This window comes from Salvia miltiorrhiza, chromosome 8 (genome assembly GCF_028751815.1).
Source record: "Salvia miltiorrhiza cultivar Shanhuang (shh) chromosome 8, IMPLAD_Smil_shh, whole genome shotgun sequence".
NCBI lineage: Eukaryota > Viridiplantae > Streptophyta > Magnoliopsida > Lamiales > Lamiaceae > Salvia > Salvia miltiorrhiza.
This window is the reverse complement of record NC_080394.1, coordinates 24,844,283-24,859,128: the sequence shown is the minus strand read 5'-3', so window position 1 is coordinate 24,859,128 and position 14,846 is coordinate 24,844,283. Positions and strand designations below refer to the sequence as shown.

Sequence of the window (14,846 nt, the reverse complement as noted above, 5' to 3'; positions counted from 1 at the left end):
AAGCATAAAACACAAAACTTAATTAACCAAAAGATTCATATAACCAAGAAAATATAGCATCAACAACAATGATCTTCAATCATCATATTCATCAAAGACAAGAAACAAAAACTCAAATAACCAAGGGATTCATAAACAAAGAGAATCAAAGGGAGTTCTTACAAAACATAGCAATCCAAGGAAAACCAATCCGATCAAGTGTTAATTGACATCCAAAGCAATCCAATGAATCCACAATCGAAAGTAATTGATTTGAAACTCTAAAAACCCAAGGAAAAATGTGGAAATCGCCCTTGGAAGCTGCTGGGTCGAGAAGTGATAAAGTAAAACCCTAGAAAGGGGTTTTTAATCGAAAAATCGTACTTTCGGATCTGAACAGAGGCGGCGGCGCCGTGGGACGGCGGCCGCCGTGCACGGCGCGCGCCGTGCCACGGCGCCGCCGTGTACGCCTTTCGCAGACTGCAATGCGCAGCGTTTTTGTTTTGGTCCGTTCTCCCTCGTTTCAAGTCGGATTTTAGATCCGTTTTCGCCTACGAACTCGTATCGAGACGAACTTTGATTCTTCTTCAGACCATTCAACTAAATTCTGACTTTAATTTTGTTCACATATCAATCAATGTGAGCATAAAATCCTGAGACAACAAAATCAGCACAAAAGCTCAAATCATTCAACTCTTAAGTGAAAGAGACCAAAATAAAAGTCAATATAACACGTAAACACCCAAAGATTCATCACAAAATAGGGCTAAACAGTTTGTTGTGCACCCCTAAGCATAAGCCCAGAGTTTTTGTCAGTGTGATCTACTGACCGTGGATGTAAGAATTGGATTCTGAACCACGTAAAAATCCCTTTGTCGTTTATCGCTTTCAGTATTTACTTTCTTATCTGTGCAAAATCCTTTTATTAACTGAAACTGACTAACTGCAAAGTGAAACTAAATCTTGACAAAATGCTTAATCACAAAGGTTATTTCTAAAGAAAAGTTTTCCACTGCCAAGTGTTATTTGTCTGACTGATTTATCTTTGATAGTCAGGAGGATTCTTAACACTTCTCTGTTTTACAAACTAGACTGAAGCCTAACGCATATCAGTTAAAGTCTTGGACTCAACTAATATCTCTTTACTGAAGAAAGATTCAGTATCAGTCTTCAACCTTTGGAATCAAAGTTTTCCTTAACTATTTCTTTAATCAAAAGGTTGTGTTTGTTGTTTGATAAAAATAGCCTACAAGTGTATTCCCCCCTTACGCACCTATTCTAGACCTTCCAGAACCCAACAAGTACTTATGGCCATATTAGTGTCATTTGTGCCATATACTTAGTTGTTTTTTTTTTTTTTTTTTTTTTTTTTTTTTTTTTTTTTTTTTTTTTTTTTCGGTTGGCACATATGACACTAATAGTGCTATATGTGTCTAACCCGCGCGCAAACCTGAATTTGACTCGAATCTGATCCGCCCTAATTAAGGGCAAAACAGTCTTTACACTTGAAGATCTTCAAGTATCATTTGTATGTTGAAGTAGTGTCATTAAAAAACTAGTTGCACGAGAGAGTGCCTCAAATATAAATATGCAATGTAGCGTGGGTGTTGTGATAGAGAATTGACTCAAATTTCAATCTACGCCACATAATCTTTTAAACATTTATTTTTTAAAAAGTACAAAGAAAAGTGTGCATGTTAAAAAAAATACAAAGAAAAGAAAAACTCTATACATCCATGAAAAATGGGGCAACTTTCTTATTTTGATCTCTCTTATTGCTCTCTTTTTGCGCTCTTGTTTTACTACTTGGGCTTATATGTGCAGCGCTAGTGCCTCTCGTTTAACAGGCTCAGGCTTCGGCATCATGTGAACGCCCTGTAATGATGATGCTTTCTTTCGGCTTGTTCATGAGTTCTGGAGTGTCGAGTCTAGTTTTCTCAGGATTCTGGTGTGCTAGACTCTGACCCAGATTCGATCGGACTCTGTTGATGTTTTCCTCTTCACATTCTTCCTATATTATCAGGAAAGTGTGCTACTCTGTTCTTTCCCGATCTGTCTTGTTTTTTATCATTTATTTTATCTGTAATAGACGACTACTTTTTTTTTCCTTATTCAGTATTTTTCTTATTGGGTTTAGGGATGTAAACAAATCGAATCGAATCGAATATCATTGGATTCGATTCATATTCGTAAAAGTAATTACATATTCGAATCAGTATTCGAATATCTTTTGAATCTTATTTACTATTTGTATTTGTTTCATATACTGATTCGCGAATATTCGAACCGAATCGAATATTTGTTTCATTTTTTACAAATTTTAAATAATATAAATTGAATATTCGATTAAAAAATTTCTATTATTCGATTCGTCTTCCTACTATTTGATTCCAGTCGAATATATTCAATTCACGATTTTGATAGAGAAAAATTCTAAAATAATATTTCAAATAAAATACTTTCATTTGAATTATATTTGTAATCAAAGTCTTTTCAAAGCTTTGATTATTATTATTATTCTTGTTGTTGTTGTATATTTTTATCTAAATAAATATTATTTTATTGTGTATTTTACTTTATATCTATTTTATTCTTTATGTTTTAAATATAAATATCATATATATATATATATATATATATATATATCGAATATTTTCGAATACCGAATCGAATATCGTAATTCTTGAATCATATTTGATAACTAATCGAATTAAAAAAAGTATTTGTATTTGTATTCGAATCATAAAATTTTGTATTCGAATACCAAAAATTCAAATCGAATACTGAATTGAATCAAAATTATTTGATTAATTTTTGTCCCTAATTGGGTTGTGTTTTCCTTATTGGGTTTTTGCCGATAAGATTTTGATAAGACTCGGCCCATTAATTAGTATTCTTGTGTGGTCAATGGATGGTTAGATTTTTTTTTTTACTTAATAATTTTTTAATTCAGCAGATATTCATAAAACTTAAGACACTTTTTTTACATGTTTCCACATTAATTAATATGACTCACACATAATTCAATTTCAATCACTCATGTCATATAATAATAAAATATTTTATTCACTATATAGAAATCAATAAATATTGCATTAAAACTAAAATTGCTCCACTTTTTATGTAGAGTGGCCGAGTGGGAGTAGTATGCCTTATGCAATGTGGTTTTTGTAGATCCTTTATGAACAGGAATTTAATTATGAACTCATGACTCAGGTTGCTCCATTCTACTCCAGAATCTTCCGCATTTTCTCCGCTCCAAATTCTCCCAAAACCCTACGCAATCCTTTCCCTCGCCCTTTACTCAAGAAAGATTCACATCGGACTATTGCCGTTCGCCCCCCCTTTCGGCCCCCCTCCGTCGTTGCGAGCCCACGCCACAGAGTAAGCGGCGGAAGCACCGTCGCAGCTGGATTTGCGAGGATGTCGAGCGCCGCCGCCGATACTGTGGCGTTTCAGCTGTCGCCGTCGAGTGTTCTGAAGATTCAGAAGGGGGACATTACTCGGTGGTCCGTCGATGGCTCCTCCGATGCTATTGTAAGGTTCCCTCTCTCATTCTCTCTGTGTGTGTGTGAATTTATGTGCAGAGGTACGAGTTTATAGGAAATGTAGAAGATCGGACGATTTGGGTTGGACATTTGGGGTTGATTTTTTTGTGATCACATTGGCACATTGCTAGTATTATTTTGTCACCTTAATGCTGAATACAATAGCTGCTATTCAGGGAATAGACTTTTCTATGCTTTCATAAGTTTTATATATTAGTTGCGTTCCTAATACTGTTATGGAAGATTCGCTAGCAAGATGCAAATGATCATTTCCATCTTTGTTCCTAATTCAACAATTTGCTTAATCTAACCTTGAAAATTATTTTATAGTATAACCTTTGGACTTATCATTCTCAAAGTTTGAATTTAGTTGTCCTTCCATTCTCATGTCGTTTCCAATCGGAACAATCCACCCGGTTCCGGGTCGGCCCTGATGGGCTATTCAATTCAGGCCAATCAGGTTGAAGTTTTTTCAGGCTAGCAATTTTTGGGCCTCATCCTAGACTATCGGATTTTGAGCTATCCCATCAGGATAGAAAGTTTACAATTTTTTTTAAAATTTATAAATTTCATTAATGATTCTATTCTTGTAATTACTAGGAAATAGAAGAGGCTTGAGGGGGAAAAGAGACATTTTGAAACATGTATCTTAAGTTTGTGCATTACTTTTGTGCATCTGTTAGGAATATGCAGATTTTCTCATGCATTATATTAATCATCAAGATTTAGTTCTTAAAATCAAACTAAGTTGAGCTGTACAGAGTGAGATTTGTTATTCCAAGAACTAGCTGTACAATTAATTTTTAGAGGTCATATTCCGGCCATAATATTCTTCTTCTTGATTTAAGAGCCAAAGGTTTGATGTAGTATTCGAGAAATTTTTCGCTTTTTCTGATGCCTCATCACACAATTTATGTCAGTGGTAAATTTCCATTCTCATTGTTCTGGTTCCTTATAGGTCAATCCAGCAAATGAACAGATGCTTGGAGGTGGAGGTGCTGATGGAGGTGAGATTCTATTACTTTGTTTTTCTTTTGTTTTTCCTAGTGAACTATGATCTTTGGTTATCTTTTTCTTATGTCTTGTCTGAACCCGTATTTTTCAAGCCATACATCGAGCTGCTGGTCCAGAACTACGGGAAGCATGCTATGAGGTCCCAGAAGTGAGGCCTGGAGTTCGTTGCCCCACAGGAGAAGCAAGGATTACCCCGTACGTGTTGCTCAAAACAATATTCTTCAGTCCTTCATTTCATTGGTAATGTGATGGATTAAGCTAATGTTTTTAAATGAATAGGGGCTTTCGTTTGCCAGCTTCTCATGTTATTCATACCGTTGGACCAATTTATTATACAAATAAGAACCCTGAAGCTGCTTTGAGAAATGCGTACAGGTACTTAGTTGAGCTCTGTCGAAATCCCCTTATTCGGAATTGCAAGTTGAGTTTTTGAAATCTTAAATTGTATTTTGTTTTGTGTGAAACTTGTTACAGAAACAGTCTACGTGTGGCAAAAGAGCACAGCATTCAATACATTGCATTCACAGCTATATCCTGCGGGGTCTACAGGTATATAGTCAAGATATGAGTATTGTCTTCTGAAGTTAATGAAACTTTAAATTCTTGTATTACATCTAGATTACCTTTTTATAATTGTCTATTAAAATATTTATCTGCCTAACTTTGCAACCTATACTTACAAGCTACAATGAACTAGGTTATTGTGCATCGTATGATTCTTCATCTCAACTTTTTTCTTTCTATTTTTACTAAATTATTAGTTCCTGAAGATATTTTGCATCTTTTCTTTTTGTTATAAGAAAGCGGATTCTTTTTTATGTCCGACATGTTGATGTTAATCTTTTTCCAATTTGAAACTTATTTTATTAAAAAACGTAGCAAGCTTCAATGGTGACTGAGTTTGGATAAGAAAATTAATTTTGTTTACTTCCTCTTGATATATCTTTCTTAAGTTCATGTAGTCTCTTAAAGTGGCCTTCTGCTAGTTTCTCATATTCTGTGGTTGCAGCTATCCTTTTGATGAGGCTGCCAAAGTGGCCATATCTACGGTAAATGCATTTGCTGGCGACTTTAAGGAGGTATTTTCTTTTTCAACAATATGTTATAAATTGCTTTTCATTTGGTGCTTCTTGTTGTCTAAAAGATTATGTATCTGTATATGCATTTCCTTAGTTTGGTAAAGTAGGTGTTGGAACTATAAATTTAATTACAATTCATATTGCCCAAGGATTTATCTTGGATTATTTACTTCATCATACATTGATAATCTAGCATGCTCTTATTAGTTTAAATTGCATCACGTTACATGAGAATTTCTAGCATAGATGAAAGATCGTAGACTCCAGATTTGATCTTTTGGACTGTATCGTGTGCCTATTCCTCTGCTATTGGATGGACGATGATACGATGAATTCTATATCTAGCGTGTATTTAAAATACTGCCTCTCTTTCTGTGGAAGTAGCACCAGAGAAATAATTTAATAAGCTCTAAAAATAATCTCCAAGAGCTTATAATTTCCCAAAAAAATAAGTTCTATCTATTCCACTTATTTTTTCATAATCCTATATGCAACAATCATTTTACAAATATTATTTAGCTATAATTTGTTATTTTCATCATATACAAGTTCAAGTTCATTTTTATTCGATTTTTTTTTTTGTAACAAATATTTTCTCTCTACCTTATAAAGTCAATTATCCAAACACTCTGACAACCTATAAGCTCTTGAGAAACTACATATTATAAGCATCTTATAAGCTCTTTAAAATACGCTTAGCCAAACACCCTCTAAGTAGGCTGGTCCAGGGAACAAATACTATAAAACAAAGATGGGTCTTTATATTAATTAATTTCTTATGTCCAACACAAGACTCAAATTAATTAATAAATATTAATTCATTCCAATAGAGAGTCCTTATTAACTTACCCCTTTATTTATGATGTGAATCGAGGCTTGTATTAGACTTATCGAACTCTATATTTAAGATACCAAACACTCATTAATTAATTATAGCTTCAATCAGCTTAAATTAATTAATTGTTTATCAATTCCTTAAGTAGTACACTCGATCTTATTATCGTACCTGCAATTAATCAATTTGTAGGGTTTGGTAAGATAAACTGGATACAGATACCTAATACAAATGACTAAATATCATTATCATATACAAATTGCTGCCACCCTAGATACATAGAATATTGAGCTAATATATAACTCTCACCCATAGTAAGTCAAACTGACATACAAACATGTATACACATCTAAAATCTTATTATGATTTGGGTTCTTCACGACGGTCAATAGAAAAACACATAGAAAAACACAGATCATTGTGTCCCTATCAATACGTAAAGACGTACCAGTATAAATAAGTAGTCAAGACAAACTATTTCCATTCATATTGCAGCATAAACCAATAACTCGTCCTCGAGTTACTTCAACTGTGATACAATTTTATATCTCGCAAGTTTTACCAATCATATGAACTTCTGTGATCTACAACACTACATATGATCTAATTAACCAAGAGACAAAAGAAACAAGTAACATATGTGATAAATGAACAAATCAGATAGGAGATTAAATATTGAAAACAGGATCATTACTTACAAGCATAAAACGTATATAAATCCAACAATCTCCCACTGATACTAAAGCAAACTTTTAGTATATAATGTGTCTTTCTACTAGCTAGTACAAAAGCATCACTCTCCTACTTATATTGAAAGTTTCCTAAGTGGATGGCATCAACCGCAAACTTAGTCCCGACTCTGATAAGAACTGCTTGAACTCGTTGATGAAGTGTTCGCCATCTTGATATCATATACGATCTGCTACCACCCAAGATACATAGAATATTGAGATAATATATGACTATCATCCATAGTAAGTCAAAGTGACATACAAGCACGTATGCACACCTGAAATCTTGCTAGGATTTAAGGCTCGTTAAGTCACCGAGATATTGATTTTTCAATGGTCAGATAGAAGAACACATCTCAATGTGATCCGGAAAGACAGTATATATAAATAGTCAAGGACAAACTGTTTTCATTTATATTGCAGCCTAAACCAATAACTCAACCTCCAGTTCTTTTGGTTGTGATACAATTTTATATCTCATAAGTTTTACCAATCATATGATCTATTTACTCAAGAGACAAAAAGAAAAGCAACATGTTACATGTGCCATAAATGAACAAATCAGATAGGAAATCGTGTAGTGAAAACAGGATCATTGCATACAAGCATTAAACGTCTTGCTTTCAGTATACAAGTCCAACAATAGGAGCCTTATTTTGATTTAGTTAGCTTATTTTTCCTATGCCACTTCCTGTGAATTATCTGTTGCAGCAATCTTGAAGTATAAGATTTTCTCATAATTGTAACTATAAGCTACCAACATCTCTCTCCTATACGAAACCTGCCAAATAATACATGAAGCAAAAATGTGTTTTATCACGAGTTGAGATATTTTAGAAGCACTGAGGTGGTAAACTACTGTGCTGTGGTGGCAAAGATGGCCTTTAGTAAGCACAACTAGATGAGGCCTCTGAAGCTAAGGATATCATCTGTTGGCCGAGTTTAAGATTTTTCTTCCCCCTAGAACTAAAGCCAACCACCAAACAGTGAAAAGGATTTAGTTTCTAGGTATATCACATATAAATAAGAGGGTGTTTGGCTTAACTTATAAGCTCTTTAAAACAGCTTATAAGCTTCTTCAAAGTGTTTGGCAAAATAAGCTCCTAAACAACTTATAAGGGCTTATAAGCTGTAAAAAAAGAGCTCCAAGAGCTTAGAAGCTCCCCAAAAAAGAAGTTCCTTTACCCAACTTATTTTCTCATTATCTTATAAGCAACAATCATTTTACAAAAATAACTCAATTATGATTTGTTATTGTCATCATATACCATTCCAATTTCATTTCTCTAATTAAGATTTTCTCTCTCCACCTCACAATTCACTCTCTTAACTTATAAGCTCAATTATCCAAATACTTTGACAACTTATAAGCTCTTGAGACATAACATCTTATATGCTTTTGGAGTTTATAAGGTCTTTAAGATAAGCTTAGCAAACACCCTCTAAGTTATTTGGTTCAAATGAGAGATATCTACTTATGAGTATGTCACTCATTCTCTTATTTGTGACTACAGACCTCAATGTCTTATATAGACCACAAGAATGTGCCAGTTTAAAAATGATCTGAGATTGCTTCTTGCTTCAATGAACATAACTTAGATGTACAAATATGCTTCTGTTTCATCAAACATCCCAGGATAAGTTGAGATTTGTTGGCCCGTGCTTCTATTTTGGCAGTAAGTTGAGAGGTACAATGTCTACCTTTGAGATTAAGATATATCCAAAGGAACACTAGATACTTCACTCTGTCGGAAAACCTTCACAGACCTGTAAAATAGGCATGCGACGCTTAGAGCAGTTTGGGACCAACTGCCTACCTTGATACTTTATCAGAACTTCATCACTCATTTTCTGGTTCCATACAATGTTGCATGTTAGCAGCTAGGCAAACCCTTAAATTTGGATCTTTTGCTGTAAGTAGCACTGCATAAGATACAACTGACACCTTCGACTATCCGTTTCTTCTCATTTAATTGGTGGCGGATTTTGTTAAATTTTGTTATGACTTATGAACTACATTTTTCAAGCCTCTCCATATCATAACGATCTAAAAGGAACAGTCTTCCCAATAACCTTTTGCATGAGCTATCAACGTGAAATATTAATTCCCTCCGAATTGCTGACATTTTCTGCTGCTACAATGATTTTTCCATCTGCATCAACCACTCAAACTGAAAGGGGTAGACCTATTAAAGGTCTTTTAAACACTTTTGATCTTATGATGAACAGTTCCTATTGTGAGTTGTGAGGGATAATGCTAATTATTAATAGGAGATGTATTCAAAATTTGAAGTGACAATGAAAATCATATCGTGCGGGAATTTATTAAGTACAAGGGACTGGTGGATTAAGCTATGAGTGAAGGCGTCATAACAATGCACATTACATTTGAATTATGATAAAACTATTTATTTTAGTGAACTTTCTCCTGAAGCTATCTTTCTAAAGATATTTAACCACACCTATCCTGTTACAGGTTCTTAAAATCAATGTTGGAGATACAGTTAATAAATATGCTCTGGTTTTGTTATTATATCCATCTAGTCCACAGTAGTTAGTAACAATCATAATTGCTAGCAGTCCTGTATAAAAAATGATAAATGCAGTAAGGAACCAACCACACATCTACTCTTACGCTTTTAGTTATTTCCAATTTTCAATATCAACTACTATGCATCTCCGATTTTCATTGATATATAAGGTTCGTGGAACTATTTTAATCAGTTTTTATTTGTTTATTTATTATTATATTATGATATGGATGGTGGATTACATTGTTCATCTGTCATTCCTAAGATGTCACCAAGACTTGCTTATCACGTTGTCCCTTTATTTTCGTATGTCACGTTGTCCCTTCAGCTTAACTTTTAGATTCCCTTTATAATCATGATCACGGCTTCACCTAATCTTTGAACTCCCTATTCTCCACGGTGAAATTGTTAATTCTCCCCCAACATCAATACTATTCATTTATACTGTTTAAATAGTTTGTCAATGGGAGTTGGTGTGGGATTGAAATTCAAACTTGGTAGATTGAAGCATGATTTTGAAGGAACTAGTGGAAATAAGAGTGTTCACATGATTTAGGTTGTCCTTCCTCCGTTTCCTAATTGTAACAATTGATTTGTTGGTCATTCATCTTCCTAGTAGAAGTGTCACATTAAATTGAATATTGCCATTTCATATTCTCTTCAGGTGTATTTCGTTGTCTTCTCAGACGAGGTCTATGATGCTTGGGTAAAAGCCGCCAATCAATTGCTTAAAAAATGATGGGTCCGCCATCGGAAGTCATGAGATTCTTGTTCTTGAAGTTGCTGGAAATTATTATAAAAAAATACTCTCATATCCACGAATATTCTCCTGTCAAACACATCCTTTGGAAACATGGTAATTTAGTGATATTGTATGTAGTGCAATTAATGTGTCAAATATGAATTTGTGGTTTTTCTCCTATGGAGATTAGTTAGTGACCAAGTTGAGATTTTGATGGTGTAGTTACAGATGCTACAACAACTACTGCTGCTGGTACAATTACAAACCAAGCAAAATTTACCACAATTCCATTTAAATTATCTTACAAAGTGGATGCTTACTATGTGGCGAATCACTCTTTACATTTCCATAGTTGCGCCACTTAATGGAACGTATGAGAAATAGAACAGAACATGAAGAGAAGGCAAGAAAAGGGATTTTGGCGAGAATAATGGGTTCGCTTCATTTTATTCTATTTTCGCGTTCATTCTTATTCTAAGGCAAATAGAACAAAACTTAAAGAGAAGGCAAGAAAAGGGGATTAGAGAAGAATGGTTATTCATACATTTTCAACAGCTTGTTTAGCATTATATACTGATGTATTCATATCAATTCTCATTTTTTACAATATATGATCATTTTCATTAAAACCATTATATATATATATATATATATATATATATATATATAGGGAGAGGTTCAAGAAAGAACTATAAATAAAAGAAGACCGGAGTACCATTTTCAGCCATTCGATCGTCAAGATCTACGGTGGATGCATCATCTTGTTGGATGAATGCAGATCCTGGGTTCGAATCCTGAAGGGAGCATTTTTTTTTAATTATTTTAGTGCATTAATTTTAACAGTGAATGCATTAATTTTTACAGTGGATGCATTAGATTTGATGGTTCTCCCGTTCTCACAAATAATGTAGTTCTCTCTAGAACCGCACCCTATATATATATATATATATAGGAATGGGATCATATAGATCCCAATGTTTATAATAGATCCCTAAATTCAAATCTTGACCACACATTTATGACATGTGGCGCATCAAGATGGTGACACGTGGCAAGGAGCTTCCAAGCATTCCAAGGCAAAATCTGGAGGGGTAAAATTGGAATGTAATTTTTGAATTTAATAATTAAAAAAAAAATATATATTTTTTTAGGTTTTCTCAAAATAGATATATTTTAGATGCATATAGTTTCACACAAAGATGCATAAAGTTTTCACATGAAATGCATAACTTTGAACAGAAAAATGCATTTAATTTTTCCAGTTTTGGTATTTTCACCACCCCACTCCATACCACCCCCCAATCCAGCCCACACCACCCCCCAACCCTTCCCATCCATTACCACCCCCCAAAAATAGGCATGTTTTACATGCATATAAAATCAAACAAAAATGCATAAAGTTTTCACATAAAAATGCATTAAATTATACAAAAAATGCATTTCATTTTAATAAATCTGGTAGTTTCGCCACACCACCCCCAGCCCCCCCCCCCAATTTTTTTTTAAAAAACTCATTTAAAAAAAAAATTGGGGGGTGGGGTGGGGGGGTCAGTGGTCAGAAAATCAGTTTTTGAGAAAAAAAAATTGTGGGGGGGTGGGTGGGGGTGGGTTAGTGGTCAAAAAATCAGTTTTGAAAAAAAAAATTTGGGGGGGGGGTGGGTGGGGGTAGGGGGTGGCTGGGGGTGGGGTTCTGGGGTGGGGTGGGGTTCAGGGGTGTAGGGGGTGGGGTTGGGGTGGGGTGAAATCTTATGCATTTTTATATGAAACTTTATGCATTTTTATATGAAAGTTCATGCATTCTCGTATGAAACTTTATGCATCTAAAATATACCTATTTTGAGAAAATCTATTTTTTTTTTTAATTTCGAAAATTACATTCCAATTTTACCCCTCTCCAGATTTTGCCTTGAAATGTCTTGCCACGTGTCACCATCTTGATGCGCCACATGTCATAAATGTGTGGTTTAGATTTGGATCTACGGATCTATTATAAGCATAGGGATCCACCGGAACCCAACCCTATATATATATATATATAGGATAGAGTTCTATGGAGACCATAAAATATTCGAAGAACGAAGACCAAATCTTGTGCGTCGATCTTGGTATATCCAAGGGTGATGATTCATCTGGTGAAAATTTGATATTTTCGTTAATTGTCATAGATATAGGCAATCAAATCTTTTATTTATGGAATATTATTTTGATGAAGAGTCTGTTATGTGAATAATGCATCCACATATTATGTTCATTGATATGTTCGTAGAAAATACTAATGAACATACTAATGTTCGTTGATATGTTCGTAAAAAAACAAATGAACATATTAATTTTCGTTGATATGTTCGTAAAAAAAAATGAACATACTAATGTTCGTCGATATTTTCGTAAAAAAATAAATGAACATACTAATGTTCGTTGATATTTTCGTAGGAAAATAAATGAACATAATAATGTTCACATATTATGTTCATTGACGGATCAGGTTCCGGAATAGGAAGTTTCGAAATTTCCGAGATTTATTCAACGTGATCCCAGATTTAAGTGGATTTAATCAACTAACATTTAATTACATGAAAAATCAAATCATGAAATTATATTAACCGTTAGATTAAGCAAGATCGGCGCACAAGATTTGGTCTTTGTTCTCTATGTAGGGGAGTGGTCTCCATAGAAGCTAACCCTATATATATATATATATATATATATATATATATATATATATATATATATATATATATATATATATATAGTTGCACTCCAGTGAGATTGCTATTTTTCATGAAATCATGTGTACAACGAATAAGGCAGTATATAAGACAGTATATACTGATGAATAACGATATTAAAAAAATTGGTAAAATTTTCGCTCCCTTTAGGATTCGAATCCTGGTAAAAAAATTTGTCATCTAAATATCTAAGATCTCACCACATATAGGGATATCATTGCAGTACTCTCCTATATATATATATATATATATATATATATAATAAAAACACTTTTAAGTGTATAAAATATGGATAAATCTTGTCCATTAGATTTTGATTGATATAATGGCTTGAAATTAGCTTAATAATATTTTTAATAATTCACGAAAATTATGTAGAGGATAAGCTAGTAATTTACTCAATCTTTATTTACGTGAAGAAGATTTGTTTTAGTGATCAAATCTTTTTTCCCCCATATATTCCTTAATCATTAAACACGTCTGCCACCTTACGCCTCCATTCTAACCTAGAACTTAAATTTCTTTGTATCATGAAACGTCAATAATCGACGAAACCAAAGCTTTCTGGATTTATCTCTCTTTTTCGACAAATAATCTCATGGATCATTCAGGTAATGAGTTCTTAAATTCGCAAAGTATTAAATGTTAATTCGTAACATAAAATAATTTATGTGTCATCAAGCATCCAATTCGTAATATAAATTAATTAGTAGTAATATTACTTATAATTCGTGATTACAACATTACTTCCAGTTCGAGCAAAAATTAAACTCGCAAAGTATTAAATATAATTCGTAACAAAAGTACTTCCAATTCGTGCGTAGAATGAAAAATTTTCCATGTTACATGAAAATATAATTCGTAACAAAACTACTTTCAATTCATAAATAAATTTTCTTTAGTTCATAACAACAGTACTTTCAATTCGTAACAAAAAAATTTTCTTTAGTTCATTCGCTATTAGATCAGAATTAGAATTTAATTTCCATAATAAATGTGAATCAGATCAGAATATCACGTGATTTTTTCAATGGCAATCGGATCAGATCAGATCATAATTTAATTTCCATAATAAATGAAAGTCATTTTCGAAACCGCATGGTTGGAGAGAGAAAGTCAAATTTATTCAATTACAATATTGTCCTTATTAATAAAGATGCTACGAATTCACAGTACATTTGAAACAAATTAATCCAAAATGCAGATTTTCAATCTAAACCGTTAATCTGGCCCATATCTAGGGTGAGAAATTATTCCTATTTTATACACTTAAGAGTATTTTCATGGTAGCCTATATATATATATATATATATATATATATATATATATATAGAGAGAGAGAGAGAGAGAGAGAGAGAGAGAAAGAAATCTTGTAGAACTCATTCCTTAGGTAGTATATAGATCCAAATTTAAATCACACATTTTGTTCATGTGGCGTACTAAGAACGCGACATGTGATAGAAGCCGTCCAAGTCAAAATATATGGAGGGGTAAAACATGAATACAAATTTTAGATATTAATATATATATATATATATATATATATATATATATATATATATATATATATATATATAGGGTTGCGCTAAAATAAGACTGAATCTTATGCTATAAAATAAGACATAATCTCCACTCTTGATATCAATTGTAATGGACGG

At 33.2% G+C, this 14,846-nt stretch overlaps 1 protein-coding gene across 1 annotated transcript; it reads left to right on the top strand.

The window, feature by feature from the left end:
• The first annotated feature begins 1,662 nt into the window (after nt 1–1,662).
• Nucleotides 1,663–10,767, top strand: LOC130997196 (uncharacterized). Its single transcript, XM_057922449.1, has 7 exons — nt 1,663–3,516; nt 4,486–4,534; nt 4,634–4,736; nt 4,821–4,916; nt 5,016–5,090; nt 5,551–5,620; nt 10,382–10,767. The coding sequence occupies exons 1-7, from the start codon at nt 3,187–3,189 to the stop codon at nt 10,454–10,456; spliced, it is 798 nt and encodes a 265-aa protein (XP_057778432.1). The 5' UTR covers nt 1,663–3,186; the 3' UTR covers nt 10,457–10,767.
• Nucleotides 10,768–14,846: the final 4,079 nt, after the last annotated feature.

What these genes read in the sequence shown, in the direction of transcription:
- LOC130997196 (XM_057922449.1), top strand. Translation starts at nt 3,187, where the DNA reads ATGACTCAGGTTGCTCCATTCTACTCCAGAATCTTCCGCATTTTCTCC. An exon ending in AGGTGGAGGTGCTGATGGAG is followed by an intron (nt 4,535 to 4,633) that starts GTGAGATTCTAT and finishes GTATTTTTCAAG; the next exon opens with CCATACATCGAGCTGCTGGT. An exon ending in ATATCCTGCGGGGTCTACAG is followed by an intron (nt 5,091 to 5,550) that starts GTATATAGTCAA and finishes CTGTGGTTGCAG; the next exon opens with CTATCCTTTTGATGAGGCTG.